This window comes from Pavona decussata, unplaced genomic scaffold (genome assembly GCF_977016875.1).
Source record: "Pavona decussata unplaced genomic scaffold, jaPavDecu1.1 SCAFFOLD_67, whole genome shotgun sequence".
Classification (NCBI taxonomy): domain Eukaryota; kingdom Metazoa; phylum Cnidaria; class Anthozoa; order Scleractinia; family Agariciidae; genus Pavona; species Pavona decussata.
In genome coordinates, this window is record NW_028145486.1 from 3,095,494 (window position 1) to 3,112,877 (window position 17,384).

The 17,384-nt window shown below is 37.3% G+C and overlaps 1 protein-coding gene across 2 annotated transcripts; it reads right to left on the reverse strand.

Annotated features, from left to right (window-relative positions):
• Positions 1 to 5,008: 5,008 nt before the first annotated feature.
• LOC146478106 (microfibril-associated glycoprotein 4-like) lies at positions 5,009 to 8,514 on the reverse strand. Of its 2 annotated transcripts, none has more exons than XM_085112562.1 (6): positions 8,045 to 8,514; positions 7,798 to 7,902; positions 7,533 to 7,613; positions 7,073 to 7,141; positions 6,607 to 6,984; positions 5,009 to 5,523 (listed from the first exon to the last, which is right to left on the reverse strand). In XM_085112562.1, the coding sequence occupies exons 1-6, from the start codon at positions 8,274 to 8,276 to the stop codon at positions 5,261 to 5,263; spliced, it is 1,128 nt and encodes a 375-aa protein (XP_084968688.1). In that variant the 5' UTR covers positions 8,277 to 8,514; the 3' UTR covers positions 5,009 to 5,260. The 2 variants fall into 2 exon arrangements, with proteins under 2 accessions (XP_084968688.1, XP_084968686.1); XM_085112560.1 differs by having other exon boundaries at positions 7,073 to 7,156.
• Between the last annotated feature and the right edge of the window lie 8,870 nt (positions 8,515 to 17,384).

Below are 17,384 nucleotides of genomic sequence, written 5' to 3' on the forward strand. Positions count from 1 at the left end.
CAGCTGTTAAAACACTCCTCATTAGTATGCGGTGTTTTTCTCGTATGTTAATTTCCAACGTTCACAAAAGCATAATTGTTTTGAACGCTATTGACACAGGCTTTTCCAGGAATGTTTTCGAAGCCGTTCAAAAAACTCGCAGCACGTGTCTTATCACGGGTTTAAAACCACGAGGCGTTTAAACATTACCTAAAATAATAATTTACGAACTAAGCCTGAAACGGTAAAGACTTGCATGAAGTGGCGATAATATTAGTTCCGAATACTTGTGCTAATTTATTAAAAGCGCTTGACAAGAAATATAAACTATGCTGAATGATTTAAAACTAATAAAAAAAACTTTGCTAGAAATTGATATTCTTGTCATGACAACAGTTAAAAAGCTATAATCAGAAAATAAAAACGATTGTAAAAGTGCATGCAATTTCGAAGTCTACAGAAAGTTTAAAATACAATACGAACCAATGAGCTTTTAGCTTAGATTTAAATTAGTTTAGAAATGATTTCTTTTTTATTTCTGTAACTAGCTAAGAATGAAGTTGTGAGGTAAGGTCTTGCCTTCTTTCAACGGCTAAAACTATCATTTTTTTTTGGCTCTATAACCTCGAAAGTCTGTCAGTATTCAAAATAATTCAACGGATTTTCATAGGGAGTGTGAAAACCGGAAGAACGACATATTCCGGGGAGTTCCAGTGTTTCATCCTTAAACGACGGAGATTTTATGTTTGTTCGCATATTATTACTATTCTGTACACTGAAAGAAGGCTTTGAAAAAGAAGAAACTATTTTCTGTATGTTGTCAATAATGCAATATTTCTCGTTATAAAGTTATAAGAGAACTACTTACCTCTGAATTTTTCAAGAATTCGTCTTTCCCTTTCAGTTTTACTAAAACAGGCAAGATTTTTCCTTTTGTGGATTTCCGTGCGTTAGTCTACGAAGTAATTCAACACTAGCTGTAGTTTTAATTAAAGTGTACGAATTAATTAAACACTTATTTCAAAGATAAGATGCACTGCTGAATTTTTAGCACCTGAAAAGCCTTGCAAACAAATAGATTATTAAGACAAAAGTAATGAAATTATCTCACATCTGTTAATTTGGCGCCTGGATTTTGAGAAATTGATATATTGCACGGATGTGCATATCATTTCATGTCTTCACTTTTACATGTAAATCAATGCTTTGTTCAAAACTGACCACAGGAAATACTTATTTCTTCCCTGACCATATGATCCGGCACATCATGCAATTTACTATTTTGCTGTGTGTTGTTACCTAGTCAGTATGTATTTCAACTCGCATGTCTCCCTATAACGAAGATCTGAAGGTCTCTGAAGAGTGTTTTGACCGAGACGAAACGCCGCGTCAGACTAGCCACGAACATTTTACAAGTATCATTGACAATTCGTCCTGTAACGATCGTGATGAATAGTAAGAAAAACAAAAGCTCAAATACTATCGTCTTAGCTTGCGCATACTCAGAGTTAATTCCGAATTAATACTGATTTCCTCTAAAACATAAACCAAAACCCCGAGTAGTTTCGACCATCTCATTAAAATTTCGTCATTTGTCAACTCTTGTATGTAAGCCAGATTTACTCTATTGATCAGTTGACTCGGTTTGAGAGAGAACTACAAGAAGGACGGCTGGGAAAGCAAAATCGACGAAATTAATTCTATTAAATGATAATTTTTTTAAAAACTTTTTCGCAAAATCATTTCTTACATAATTATGACAATGTGAATACCGTAAACTGCCGCTTATAAGCCCTGGGTTTATAAACTTCGTAAGGGGTTTTAGATGGGCTTATAAACCGGAGGGGCTTATATCCGAGGGGACTTATAACCGGAATAAAAAAAAACGTTTCATAACAAGCTATAGCAATGTTGATCGAAATACGTTTTTTATTTACAGGTTTTTACTGAATTAAGCTTTAAAACGTCATAATAAATCAAATTGACTTCAATATTTGGAGGAAAATTGAAAAGTGTTGTGCAGTGATACTAGAGTAAAGCATTGAAAAGTTACTTTAGTGATATTTTACAATAAATTTATGCAGTAGTTATATGAAGAATAGATAATAAAAAGGGAGTAATAAACCAGTTCCGCAATATTTTTTTTTCCAATTTTCTATTTGAAATACCGCAAAGTTCCGATAGTAGCGACCCTCGTTACTTTCGGAATTGACAGCCTTTGGGGCTCGCTACTTTCGAGGGATCGTTATTTTCGGGGAACAAAAACCATGAACAAAGCTACTGCTAGTTCTTTTTTCCAAAATGAAAAATAATATGATGGGCATGAAGAGCTCAAGCAGCAGACAGAATAAAGACCATTAGTATGTACCGCACAAGTGAATAGTACTTTTCGCGCGCGCTGATTGGCTAGCTCGGAGGTGATTAGCCAATTAAGTACTATGAAATTAAATGATAAAGGATCGGAGACTGCATGGACCCTGCTTTTGTTCATAAAGAATAGACGGATTTTGTCCTTGAAAAGGTTTGTAAGGTTGTGAGTAAGGGAATAAAGAAAACAGAATTCTATTATGACCATTCAATAATTATTGTGTTGAAACAATCTCAGTGTTCACAACACAGGCTCGTTATTATCAGCGGTGTACACAAACAGTGACAAACCCTCGTGGCTCTCGCACGTGTGGAAAGTTGGATTCACCTGGTCACTCAGCTGTTCAATTCATCCAAATGATAGACCTTGGACAACGAAGAGAATCAAGATGCTAATTAAAAAGCGGCAAACTGCATTCACCCGTGCGGGAGAGACTCCACTTCCTATAGGCTTTTGAGGAACAAAGTCCAGTGGGAAATAAGGTCGGCAAAATACGATTATTACCATCATATAGTAAGTGACCTTGAGCAGACGGGGCCGAGAAAATGGTGGAAACAAATAAAGTCATTGGCAGGCCAGGATATACAACAGGAATGGTTCCATCAATTCCTAGGCGAAAACTGTCCAGACACTAAGTCTCTAGCTAATATGGTAAATGATCACTTTATCAGTCTGACATCGGGCTTTGTTCCCTTGATCCCCTCCGGAGTAACCAATCAACAGGTTCCCCCGGCCCCCTAGTGAGTGTAAGGGAGGTGCAGGACTCTTTATCAAGCCTAAATGTCGGGAAAGCAATTGGCGCTGATATGAATTGGGTCTTAAAGGAATTTGCACCCGAACACGCCCCGGTAATTATGGACATTTATAACTGCTCACTCAGGGAGGGCTATATACCTGATCTGCTGAAGCGATCCATAATCATCCCCCTGCCCAAGGTTTCCCCGCCTCAAGAAATTCAAACTGACTTGAGACCTATCTCTCTGACCTGCACCCTTGCCAAAGTCATGGAAGAGTTTTGCGCGCAGCAGGCTTGTCGTGCAAATTTCGGAAGAACCCACGCCAGTACGCAAGGGAGGGGCACTCCGGCCACGGATGTCTTGATTTATAACCTACAGGCGATTCACGAGGCAACTGATAGTGGGAACTTTGGGGCTAGAATGTTCTTTGTTGATTACTCAAAGGGTTTTGACCTGATCGATCATTCAATTTTTGTCAGGGAGTTGGCGTTTTTCGATATAGACACTGTGTTAATTAACTGGGTTAGGGCCTTCTTGACTGAGAGATCGCAAGCTGTAAGGATTGGAAACTCTCTGTCCGATTGGAAATCATCCAGGGGAGGTATTCCGCAAGGGACGAAACTGGGTGTGATTTTGTTCGCAGTGATGACCAACAATCTTTTGCGTGACTGGCATTTGAGGATTAAATTCGTTGATGATACCACGGCATTGGAAATCTTGCCAAGGAACGATATTAGCTTACTAAATGTAGCTGTCAATGATATTCACAAGTTTTCTATCGAACACAATATGAAATTAAATCCAAAAATTGCAAAGAAATGTTAATTAACTTCATGCTTATTGATAATTTTACTACAAGACCAATTGTCCTAGGTAACAACACAGTTGAATGTGTAACGACTTATAAATTACTCGGTATTATTATCAGTAATAATTTAAGTGGAACGAGCATATTGATTACATATCGAAAAAAGTATTCCCTGAGGATTCTTAAAAAAGTGAGTGTTAATAGAGAGGGAATTTTCAAAGATTACTTGACAACAATAAGACCTATACCGGGTGGACCGCGGCGAGAACGCCACCAAGTTCACACCACGAGAAATAAATTAAAAGTGTTGATCTCAAAAGACCTGTCAATAAGTCAATGAGAAGTAAGAAGTTTGACGGGAGAACCTAATGACACAATTAAAGAAAAATTGACTGCCCGTAGATATCAAATCATAACATTTGCTTTTCTTTGTCGACGTCTCGGAAGGAATGTCTAAATTTCGCGGGTTGCAGTTCATGTTGTGAAAAACTATTGTGGAAAGCGACTGCTCGAGCTAACTGTAAACTCATTAACTGTTTTTTTTCCTGGTTCCCTTTCTCCGTTAGAACAATAGCATGAACCAGTCATAAGTTTATCGATGAGTAGCAAAATTTGTAAGTGGGCGAGGGAACATCAAACTCAGTATGGTTAGCAAAACACTTGTTAAACTTTCGGCACATCAAGGACGCCTGTGATTTATTTCTTCAGACTCTCTGTCTGCTTTTGACTTGGGATTTTGAAGTAATTATAAAGTTTTCTTTCAATGCTGGGGGAAGGTGTATCATATATTGTACCAAGTTTGGGATGGGACAAATACCCTCCTCTTCCAGTTTGGCAGATAAAGTTAATGGGTTCTTTTATGCAAACCTCTGTTCATTGGATTCCATGTTCCTCAATTTTAAATGCATGTATTCTAATGTTGTATCAGCTGTTTGTTAAATGATTTGAATCGGCGGTGAAAACATTCTGAGTCGACATAAATGATCCATCTTTATAACACACTTCAAAACAAGTGTAAACGCCGCCGATAGAATTTAAAGATGTAAGCAATTTACACGGTTTAAGGACTGAGAAGTAGGATTGAATGACAAACACGGTAAATAAAATACCAAAACCTTTTATTAATGTCTCCTTGTAACTGTTACATTTGTTCAGGAAAACAATTAACATCCCACATCACCTAAGAAAGGAAAGTTACGTTTACAAAACTGGATTGATTTTAGATTTCAGCCCATTTAGTAATAACCCTTCCATGTATATATGAAAACAAAAGAAAAAAACTACAGATACTGACAAGCCAAATAATACTGTGTTTAACTGAGTACGAACAAAACTAACACCGTACAAAACCTGCAAGGTTGCTGAGTTTTAAGCATTTACTGGCTTGATTTTCATCTCAGCTCGTTTGACGGAGTAGTGATAACCTTTCCAGTGATACCAGTTCACACCGTCAGCATAAGAAGTGTGTTTGCCCTTAAGATAGCGGCCGTTCAGGTTGGAGTGGTGACAGTTAATGTACCACCAGGCTCCCTTGTGTGCCCTGGCACAATTCCCTTTATCTTTGTCGTTGTCTCGATCTTTGGTGCTAAACGCCATGCCACGTTGCCAAGAAACCGAGTTACCAGCAGTTCCTAAGTAAACACAAAAGAGAAGAAGCGTATGGGGTAACAAATTGTCGTAACATATAAGTGGTCTTGAGACAGGGGCACCCAACGGATCGTTTCGGTAAATTATCTGTTCGGAAGGCCCTTAATCCCCTACAATTTTCTAAAAATAATTTTTGCCTCGAACTTTCGTGATATGGGAAATTTAAGGCCTGGTGTTTTCGGATTGATAAAAATGTCGTTTCGGGTGCCGAAAAAAGGTCAGCTAAGATTTTCGGAAAGGAAATAAGACCTAAGTTTTTTGGGAAATGGACAAAAATTCCCTAGTAATTTCGAAAAGACTCAATGCAAGTTCCTCTAGAATGACCGAACATATAAAAATATTATATCGCAGCTTTAAATGAATCTACAGAGCTTTAAAGGCACTCCAGATAGCCTAAAATCACGCGTCTCAAAGGATCTGAGAGAAAACCCCCATTGGGTGCTCCTGTTTAAATCTTTCATCAACAATTCAATATACCAGATTGTTTATATATTTTACATTCGTTTATTTCTTCCCCCCACTGATTTTTCACAAACGTTACGTCACAAAAAGACCAGCTCCTCATTCTTGCCTAGGTAGCTTAGTTGCACTTGCATCGCAGGGCTCATGGGTTCGAATTCCCTTCAAGCCCGAATTTTTTCAGATTTCCTTCTTGAAACTGCTAACGTCTTTCATCCTCAGTTCAAAAGATGATATTTCATGTGCTAATTCTTATTTCGAATTAACGAAAATAGGTAATAATCAGTCTATCAAATAAGCAGCCTTTTGTTACTTAATCTGCAAAATAAAGTGAATAACAGACAGTTAACCAGGTTAACGTTAATTTAAAAAAAAAAACATTCAGGGAGGCACCAAGAATACTAACTTTAATCACATTTTTCATGTACGGAACTTTGCTATCTTTAGTTCTTGTATCTGTTGAGAGTTTGAATTTTTCCTTGTAACAAAGTGAATATTTTGAATTAATGAACGTTTCATTAATATACATATTTTAAAACAAAACTTCCAAATAACACCAAATGAATATAGCCTTCTATCTGGTTATCTAATTGTCATTGTGTACCTACCAGAGTATGAACCAAGACTCAACTTGTATTCGCTTCCTTCATCGCCAACACCAAAGGAACTGTACTCAGCATATGCTGTATTGCCACTGAAGTCTACAAGATCCACTCGAAGCTTGCTTCTCTCTTTTGTTAGGCGATGAATCTTGTCCAATCCGAGCCAAAATTCCCCATTGAGATTTCCAAAGCCTCGTTTGTAGTTGTCCCAACCGCGGTAGAAATAAACCGAGCCGTCCAATCTCTTTTGAAACACAGTCCACCCCCCACCGGCTGTTGTTTGGTCACAGTACACATCGAAGGCACCGCCATTGTCGGGGTTGATCGTGAAAACAGCGCTGGTTCGTTTACCAGCTTTGTAGAGTTCAGAACAGCTCTTGTAAACTGAAAAACAAAGAAAACTGATAGGGAGAAAGTTATCCGCACTGTACCGAGATTGTGTTACAAAGAGTAGTCAGGTTAATTTACAAACCTTTTGAAGGTTTAGTCCCATGCCCCAGTTTACTCAGCTCAAGCTTGATTTCCCGAAGCAGACCTTTTACTGTGGTGTTTGATTCTACCGGGAAAAAAGGGAAAAAAGGAAGAAAAATATTAAAAGCGATCAAGTCTTCAACTGTTCCTCAGTTTACTGCAATCTGGCAGTGGAAAGTCTTTACTAATCGTTTTCTTTTCTTTCGAAGATTGGATTCCCTGGTTCTCTAATCAGTCTATAAAGCGGTGAATTCGACGGTGTCATTTGGCCTTGTGTAAGAGCTTTCAAGAACTCTAACTTTTTAACGATATTTCAACGTTAACTGATAAAGTAAGTATGGACAACTAGAGAGAGAGTTGTTATGAATTAATGTGATCTTCAGCATTTTGGGAAAAATCTTGTGCTGTTTCGAACTCAGCGCTTCGGGTGGGATTTTACTCAGCCAAACATCTTCACCTACCCTTCAAGGAATTGATTTCGTTCCTCATCTCGCGCAGCTCATTCATTACTCCATCAAGCAGTGTTTTGACCTTGTTGTTTACTAAGAAAGCAGGCGTAAAAGAAAACGTGGTTTTGGGTGGCTGCAATAAATCTCAAGTCAAATAAAACGAGAATTTCTCATGGCTTTTATGTCAGCAATAACGTCCTTTGTCATTTCTTGAATAAAATGAAATAATGTGTGAATTCAAATCGATCAGCTTTTTCATTCATTAAATGCTCTATACCTTTGTCCGTGGTTATGTTTTCCTTTAATGATTTGATTTCCTTCTTGATCTCGCCCAGTTCGTTCTTTATTTCAGGAAACTGGCCTTCGATCGTTTTGTTGGAGCCTGTATAAAAAAGGGAAAGATATCCGGCTAATAGTTCCAAGAACAAAAACTGAACTAGCGGCGAAAAAAGAGCTATTAGTAGAAGGCAAATAATAGACAGCGATTCTGATTAAACGCCGCTACAACAGGTCGTTTTGTGCACCTTTGCAAAGTTTTGAGTTTCCTTTCATTTCCTTAAGCTCGTGTTTTACTTCACGAAGCAGGTTTTCGACCTTCTTGTTGAGCCCTGCGTAAAAGTTACTGTTGTAAGTGTAGGTGTTGTGACATTTGGACACCGTCGGACGGCCCACACCAGAGTTGTTAGAGTTGCCAGCACGCACAACTATCACAAGAAACACGAATATCAGAATCAAGAGAGAACGTGGGATCGCCATATTTATCTTCACCAAATATTCCAAGCAATATAGCGTCAATAAGAGAAGAGTCTCACTGAAATGACGATGATAAAACTAATTTGTTTCTTTTAACATTTTTGTCGGCTTCAGGCAAGAGTTTTCACGTTTTCGAATTGAGTATTTTCAGAATGTGTTTTGCATAATATAACGTAGGAGAAATCACGAATTCAATCTATTCCGAAAAATACTTTCTATTTCTGTTTTATCTCAGCTCATTTCCTGTCTAGCTCCTAAGTAGTGGCCATTTTGGGGATTTTGACTCATTCAGTATTTCAGATCAGCAATTCATCAATTCAGTATACGAAACATAGGAGACAAACAAGTCACGCGCATAAATTTTTATGCTTTAATTGCTTCTTGTGCCACTGTTTCAGTAATTCAGTCGTGGCAAAATTGAAGAAGAGATTTAAAAATAAACAAATGGACAAAATTGAAAACATGGTAGAAGTGTTGACGACGAATCTCCACAGGATCACTTTTATTGAAATGAAGAATCTTGCGATCGAGGATAAACGGATTCAAAGACAGTCCCTGTGCAAGGCTGAACAAATCAAGCCTTGTCAAATTTTTGCAACAAAAGTCATCACGGCGCAAGCATTGAGACAAAATCACAGTAACATATAAACCCTAGCGCGATAAATTTTGATATTCTTTATACAAGATCACAAGCAGTTGATCACTCTTGCAAGAAAAGAAGGAAGGAAACATTGCGAATACAAACAAGGGACGTGTAATTCGCGGTTTTGAGAATTAAATTCAACTAAGGGTGACTGTCGTGGGAGACTGTCGAGAGAAACTCGTTTTATAACGTTCAGCATTGCGCGGAGATTCTTTCGAACTTACGCGTTTAGGTTAACAGATTTACATACCTTGAAAAACATGGGAAAATCGATCTTGATGGCGTTGTTTACATCTTGAAGGAGGCAACGCAGGAAATTCCGAAACTTTTGCCAATCTGATTGTTCTCAGCTATCGCGCTTGTCACGCGGAGAGAGAAGCAGCGGCGAAGTCTGACCAGGAATGAAGATGTGATGAGTTTAACCATCGCCACAAGGTGAAAAATCCTCCAAATGGTCTAAGGCCCGGTTCATACGTCGAACTTAACATGAGCCGAACCTAATACCTATTAAGGTCGACCCAAATAATTAAGTTCGGCAGTTGATTCAGACGTCGAACCTAACTGAAGTCGAACTTAATTAAAGCTCAAGTAAGAAAGTAGATTTTCGTGGTCAGCGGCTGTTGTTTTTTCTCAACAAGATTCAAAATGGCGGGAAAGATGAGTTCTGACATGGAAAAGCTTGTTTGGTAAAATTGAATTGGGGGTGGTCAATAGTTTATTTTAGTATTAGTTTTTATTGATATTTCTTATAATTCTTTATAGTTATTTTATTTTTATAAAAAAATTTTAAATTCATGTAAAGCGCTTTTGAGTTAATGTTAAAATTATTATTATTATTATTATTATTATTATTATTACTATTATTATTATTATTATTATTATTATTATTATTATTATTATTAAAATAATGAAGACAGGCCAAACACGGAAGAGATAGGAAGAATATGACCTTCAATACTAATTTGCTCTTACGAGTACGTCTCCCTTTTCTGTACGAAAGTAGGGAAGGGTCTTTATAGATCTCTCGTAGTAGAGGCTGATTTTCTATCAAGTGCCGTTTACTCATCGGAATGGTTTTAGGTAAGGCACAGAAGGGCGATATTCCGTAACAAACGGCAAAATGTTTTTGCGCGTTTTTTGTTTGTTTTGCAGTGCTGACATTCTCTCGCTGAAATTGACTTCTGAGGTTATAAGGTTATCGAGTTAACCTCTGTAGCGTAATCTCTGTTTGAATAGAATAATGTTTTCTTCAAATGTTGTTTTTGAAGATTTCGTTCTGAGAAGTCTTGACGCTTCGCCTTTGATAGAGCCTGTATTGGAAAGTTTCTGTCGGTTTGAAGTGCGTGTGCACATCAAGAATATATTCTTTTTTTTAAATCTTTCGCATCTCAGACAAGTATATTTAGTTGTTTCTAAACAAAAAGAACAAGCACGTTCCTCTTTTCCCGCCATCTTGTTCAGAATGAAGTCCTTTGCGCATGCCAAGTCGATGGAACGCGCAGACCTCTGGGATAGATATAATTTATATAATTTATACGTAATGTATGCATTTGGTTCGGCACATGTAAAGTTCGACGTATGAATCGAAGTCGATCTTTTGCCGTTCTATTCGACTGGCGCAGTCGAATAGAACGGCGGGTCGACCCAAATACAAATCTGTCGATCCTAACTGATTCATACGTCGATCTTTACATGCGCCGAACCAAATGATTAGGTTCGGCTCATGTAAAGTTCGACGTATGAACCGGGCCTAAAATCGAGATTTCATATTCCATTTGAAATTAAATCAATCCTTGAAGTCGAAATTTTTGATGTGAATTAACATCACATTTGGTTTGTCAAAACGTGTCCGGAATCGGCCTTGCAATCGTTTTTTAGGACGTTTATGTCGGCTGTGTGAAACATGTGAGCACGTTTCAACCGACATCAAGCGAACCATATCAAACTTATCTCCCACGAACGTGAACATTTGCTTAAATTTGCGTCCAGTCTGGCGCGGCCAAAATTTTTCGGTATTGCGCAAGCGCAAGAGGTTAGATGAAAACAAATAACATGGCAGCGATGGCGGCAGGGAGAGTTAAGAGGGAGATCATAGCACCAAAACTATACGCGGAATAAGTCTTTTCATCAGAGCTTTACCGAAAAAAGATAAGAGTGAAAACAACCGACCGTAAACTAATACTATATCCTGTGGACAAGGCCGGGAAGCGAAATTGCGTTGGCTACAGTGAACGCTACGACGAGTGGCAGGCATGTGAATCTGATCGAAGACAACAATCTTTTCCAGCGGATGGAACTTCGTGTTCGTTTCTTCCCTCGTAAATCCTAATTTTCCTTTTCAATAACGTATTTGTCAAGTTCGTAGTAAAATATCTTCACCTCATATTAAAGTTTGGTCACGCCATTTGTTTATGATCCTTTTGACACCGAAACCTACACTTTTCTTCTTGACTCTTTTGAGCTCGGCACACAGAGACCTAACCTTTTTTCGAAAGGCATTTATGACTCGGTTGTTCACAACAACACTGCGAATGCCGGTTTCTTGAAAGATTTTCTCCACGATTACAGCGAGGGCAGACTTTGGCAATTGTGTAGAGAAGATAGCTGAAAGTTGGATAAAAACGACCGGGATAAGAAATATGCGAGATTATTAGCAATGAAAATTTAATTCATTATTTCGTGTCCGAAAAAAATCGAGACAGTTGATTTATTTAAGTTCTTATGAATAGCTTACTTGATGATACTGCATGTATAGAAAGGTGGCGGATGGCCCGCAAATCCATTATTTTGATCGTCCGATCCATCTCCCACAGCATTCACAGATCCGCAGAAGGAAAATAATAGGAACAGCAGAAGTCCTCCAACTTTAACGGCGATTTGACCCACCCAAAATAGTCGAAAACAAGCCGAATTATATACCAAAATAAAGGAAATTTTTCGATCTATCCGAATTTGTCGGTACAATCGAGATCTGAGCATGCGTAGAAGAGTACGGACCCATTGTTTTCACACTGGCGTGAAATGACCTTTGATCGTCTTTAAATATTGCGCAAACTTGATTTGTAAACTTGGATTTTGACCCCTTAAATTTTAAGATTTTGGCATTTCAAAACCTGTTATACAATAGCTTTAATATTAATTTTCTTTAATTCGTTGGTACAACTGATCGCCGTTTAAATGTTTTTGAGTAATCTTGAGAAATGTTTCAAATCATAGGTGTTCTTGAGTCAGACATTGGTGGGGGCGTGATCACCGGAACTTGATATAAGCTTTTGTTAACACTGAGTTTGATATGTAACCGAAATCAGGCGAATTTGAGCGAATTAAAGCCAGATTCGAAGCAAAATATATTTTTTGTGGATTGTATTATTCAATGAAGCGTGGCACATCTCATTTGAACAATATTGTTGAAAAACAATGTGTTTGTATGCATGAAGCGTGTATTATTTATTTATTTATTTATTTATTTATTTATTTATTTATTTATTTTAATATGGTTTACCACATATGCGAGAAAAGCACAGTTGAGTGAAATATAATACTGTATGTGATTAAAGCTCTTGGGTGTGAGGTTGGCCATCCTCTGATCCCGTTCTTTTCCAGTATAAGGTCCTATATTTATTCGGGTAGGTGCTGATTATAGGTGTAAATTTAGTTATTGAGTTGTATACTATTGTGATGCGCTTTTGAATATTGTATAGAAAAGGCGCAATATAAGTAATAAATTATTATTATTATTATTATTATTATTATTATTATTATTATTATTATTATTATTATTATTATTATTATTATTATTATTATTGTTAGTGGATAAACACGAATCAGTTTTCCAAAACAAACTTTCCTGACGCACAAATCAATTTTGGACGACACAAATCTATACATTCTCGTCCCCAGAGCCTCCTGTCCCTCTTAGCCGGCGGGGCCTTCGCACGAGGGAAAGGAAGCTCTGGGGACATAGGATTGGCTAGTCTCCTAACAAAAGAAATCTAAAACGGAAGTGAAAATGTTAGCAGCAGAGCGTGGCATGAGCGACTGGCGGCCTGGCGCGAAAAATAAAAGTAGCGTCAAAAAGAAATGCAGCACGATGGCGGACGCTGAAACATCGCTAAAGATTCTCCGAAAAAGCCGTTGGCAATTTTTTTAACATCTTTGGGTGTTATAATCAAACGGTTTTAATTAGAAACCACTCTGTCAATAGTTTCGTGAAGGAAACACGTTGTGGAGTTGGCAAAAGTCTTTAGAGTTTTTATCAGGAAGGGAAGTTTCGCTTGATGATAATTTCCCTAAAAAAAACTCTGTCAACCTTGTTTTCACAAGTTAAAAACATTTACGAATTGCAGTCTTTAATGAAAAAGAGTCTTTCTTCGCAGGAGCGTTCGTTGGCTGAGACAAAAGTGAAAGAGCTCGCACTCTAGACGTCTCATGACATCGAGGCTAGGGTTCAAATTTCCCACCCCTTTTGCATGGGGATCAAATTCCCCATCCCCCGGGAAGGCAAAGGGATCAAATGCTCAGGGTATGCCCTGGGGGGGGGGGGGGGGGATGTTGAAGCTTCCTTTGACTGGTACATAAGGCAGCAAGAGGGCCTGTATTTCATGTATGTTGGTATCTAGCAGCAGTGTAAAATATGTTCTTTCTGTTTGGGTTCACTGCAATGATATGATGACAGGATCCACCATCCCTAAGGAATTTGAAATTATATCTCTTGTTTTCTCTGTTGCTGTTACTGTCAGTGCAACTATAGGTACATTTGGAAACATGGCACTTAGCATACCTAGCAACATGCAGGTCTAAAAAATAACTATTTCCCTATGAATATTATTAATTATTAACAATGTTTAATATGCAGTTGTTTTGTAACATCCATTTTCTAATTTTTTTTTCAGGGCGGGGGGAAGGGGTGGTGGTAGAATTTGGGAAATTACCTACTTGAAAGTGGAAGAGGGCAACACAAATAATTTACATGTGCACTGTCATCCCTTCAAATCTAATATCTGCTAGAATTATCTTTGAGACATAATAAAAGTGTCACTGAAGATATGAAAATTCCTTAAAATTGTATTGTATGTCACAATAGAAATTGCATTCAGCGTTTTGGTCTTTTTTAGAACAACTACTTTTTAATTTACTTAATATTTAGAACACTCATTGAACCCAATGAACTCAAATAAGTCTCTTGAAGGCTACAGACACATAACATGATTAAATACACAAATGTCAATGCGTAATATAATAAGTGAATGAGTTCTATCCTAAAAATGAGAACGTTTGTAGTCATTTTCCCATTAATGACATTAATGATTTGCATAATATAAATTATGACAGATTAACCCTCACAGGTTTGTATAGTGTGATTTAGGCTGATCACAAAGTATATACAGTCGGACCTCTGTTAAGCGGCCACCTATTAAGCGGCCACCCTCCATAAAGCGGCCACTTTCCAAAGTCCCAAATTATTTGTCAGTAAAATGCTGTATTCGATACCTCTGTTCAACGGCCACCTCTATTAAGCGGCCGCGGCCACCTTTTTGCTGTTGCAAGTTTAGTATTTATTGTTTTCTACCTCTATTAAGGACGGTGCCTACTATTGTTACTGCGCATACGTTCTGCGCATCGCGAGATACTCGGGTTTCCTATGGGTGGTGCCTTCTAATACAGGAATATTTTTGCGCGGTTTAAAACTATACGGAGAAAGCAGAGCTTACCAAATGCTTTTGGTATCTCAAAAGAAAATTGGGGGTAACCATGCATTTTTCAGAGATAATTAAGCTTCAATTTAGGAAAAAATCCCATACATTGCTTTATATTTTGGCGTGTTTTAGAGATATTACCGCTTAATTATCTCTGAAAAATGCGTGGTTACCCCCAATTTTCTTTTTGGATTCCAATAGGCCTTGCTGAGATCTGCTTTTCCCGCATAGTCATAAACCGCACAAAAATACTTCGGTATTAGTAGGCACCGTCCTTAAGCGGCCAGCAAATTATCTTTTCAAGCGAAATGGTGACAGATAATATGAAAGTGAAATATTTTGAGCGAAAATTTTTACAGACTGTTGTGACATAGATTTGCATATTTTTATGTACATACTCAGCACTAAAAAATATTGTACTTATCGACTACATGCTCTCTGTGTTAGAGCTAGAACTTTGCCCGGACTTGAAATGCGCAAATACAGGGCACTTAATGTTTTGTTTCAATGATTTTTGCATTTATCTTCACATCTGTTCACTTTTCAACAAACGTTTTGTTATATAGAGGCAATAAAATTACGTTGACTGCCATTTCTACCCAATTTATGTTGTACCTCTATTAAACGGCCAACCTCTATTAAGCGGCCAGTTTTCAAAGTCCCCAGGGTGGCCGCTTAATAGAGGTCCGACTGTAGTTCTAGAAAAGAAGTAGAATAAAACTTGATACCATTCTCCAATGAGATGTGCGTCATCAACTGCAGCTGCTTTGATCATTTCCCTAATGTCAACGCTGTCCAAAACGTTCCTATTTTTTTTAAAAATAAACTTAAAAACACTAAATATTCCTTCCATTTGGGATACAGAGAAGTCTAACCATTCGCCTTAAAGATTCATTTGCAGATGGTAGTTTCATGCTGTCTGGTTTATATATATGAAAACTAGTAAGAATGAAAACTGGATCAGGGAGTGCATTCGATGACTTGGATCCAAGGTTCTCTCTCCTTTGCCAAGTTGGTTTGACATAAAATCAAATAGCACTGGGGTATAAATCCTCAACTGTCCCTATCTCAACTGTCTCCACTGTTACCGGAAAAAATTCATCAGGCAGTTATCCCAGCAGTTTGTTTACACTTTGCTACATGGGAGAGTAAACTTGGAATAAAGTTGGAAATAACACAACAATTAAAGGAGAATGAAAATTTGGGCTGTGCAATACTGATTATACAGTTAAGAAATCAGAGAATTATCTCTGCATGGAGTGTAAAAAATAGTTTTAGTTCAAATAGTTTTCCTTACCTTGCATCGAACACATTTCCTAACTGAGGTAATACTGAGAAGAAAATTAAGTGTTTCCTTACGCCACAAAAATTTACATTACAGATTTTATTCTCTGATTTCTCAATTAAGGTAGTTGGCTTGCTTCAACCCGTTAACCTTTTGTCGTTACAAGCAAAAACCCAATTGAAGAAGTCAGTAGACTGCTAAACACTACACTGCTGCAGCCTCATCACTTCAGCTTATGGATACCACCTCATCTGAGAAGTCCCATTCATTTTTACACGGCAAAATACCTACCATGTATCATTAAATAAGCATTCTGTAAAATATTCCTTACATTACATTTCATTATCCTGTTTTTCTGTGAAAAAATAGAAGGTACAAGCGCGCTTAAAGAGAGTTGAGTGTGCATATCATAGTCCTCTTCTGAATATTTCACAAAATGATGTACAATTTATACTTTGCTTGAAATATTGCAAATAAAAAGCATTTTATCACATTATCCTTCAAACAATCAGTGGTTTGAACTATTCTTATATAAATAAAGAATATTTTACATAAACCCTGTACAAAATGGAAAAAGAAATAATAGTGTTTTTCCTTATATTACTGAAAAAGGTTATACCAGACTATGTGATAAGGTGTATAAAACTGTAGCACTGGTCACTGACGTCACAAACCCCATAAAAAATAAAAAGTTATTGTTGGATTATCAAAAGTAAGTAAAAGGAAACAATTCACTTGGTGTATAGCATTTGTATAATAATGTTGTATAAATCGCTAAAGTGGAATACCAATTTTTTTTAACCTTCTAGGGAAACTGAATTTTGTTCAACAGAAGCCAGGGTCTGGTTGTATTGAACATGGCCTGAATATCAGCCACATCCACGAGTTAACGATAGTGTCACTTTGATTAAATTATGAGCTCACATTCTATTCTATGGTTAGTCGGGTATGTTTTACTGACATACTGTGGAAATTGTTGTTCCATATTGCACATAAATGCATTAAATTTGCCATGAGTAGCCCAAGTGGAGAGCCCATAGCAACTCCGTCCACTTGAGACCATTAAAAGCAACTTCAAAATCATGAAAAAGTGTCAGAACAAACTCGACTGCTTGATCTTCGAGATGTTGTTTATTTGCGACCTAAAGCCGAAACTGAACAAACAATGCGACTCGATTCGCGCGAAGTTATTTGTTTAATTATTTCACTTTTAAATACCTTTTAAATACCTTTTATCGTTTTTAGTGTTCCTTTAAAAAAAGAGAGTATTTCGAAGCACAACAGAGCCATTTTCAAGTACAATGTTTTCAAAAAGTAATAATAATAAATTTTAAAAAAGAATTTAGAAAAATAAAAATAATAATAATAATATAAAGTTACACATTAAAATTCTAAGAAATTTTAACCTTAAGGAAAATTTGGAGCTTTTGTCTGCAAAATGGCAGCTCAGACTTTCATAACTGACTCACACTGGAAACCTAATTCCT

Bases quoted from the DNA above. Each gene is read 5' to 3' on its own strand.
- LOC146478106 (XM_085112560.1), bottom strand. From the start codon at position 8,276: ATGGCGATCCCACGTTCTCTCTTGATTCTGATATTCGTGTTTCTTGTG. The intron at 7,614-7,797 runs GTATAGAGCATT...CTGCTTTCTTAG, and splicing joins AAACATAACCACGGACAAAG to TAAACAACAAGGTCAAAACA. The intron at 6,985-7,072 runs GTTTGTAAATTA...TTTGTTTTTCAG, and splicing joins TGGGACTAAACCTTCAAAAG to TTTACAAGAGCTGTTCTGAA.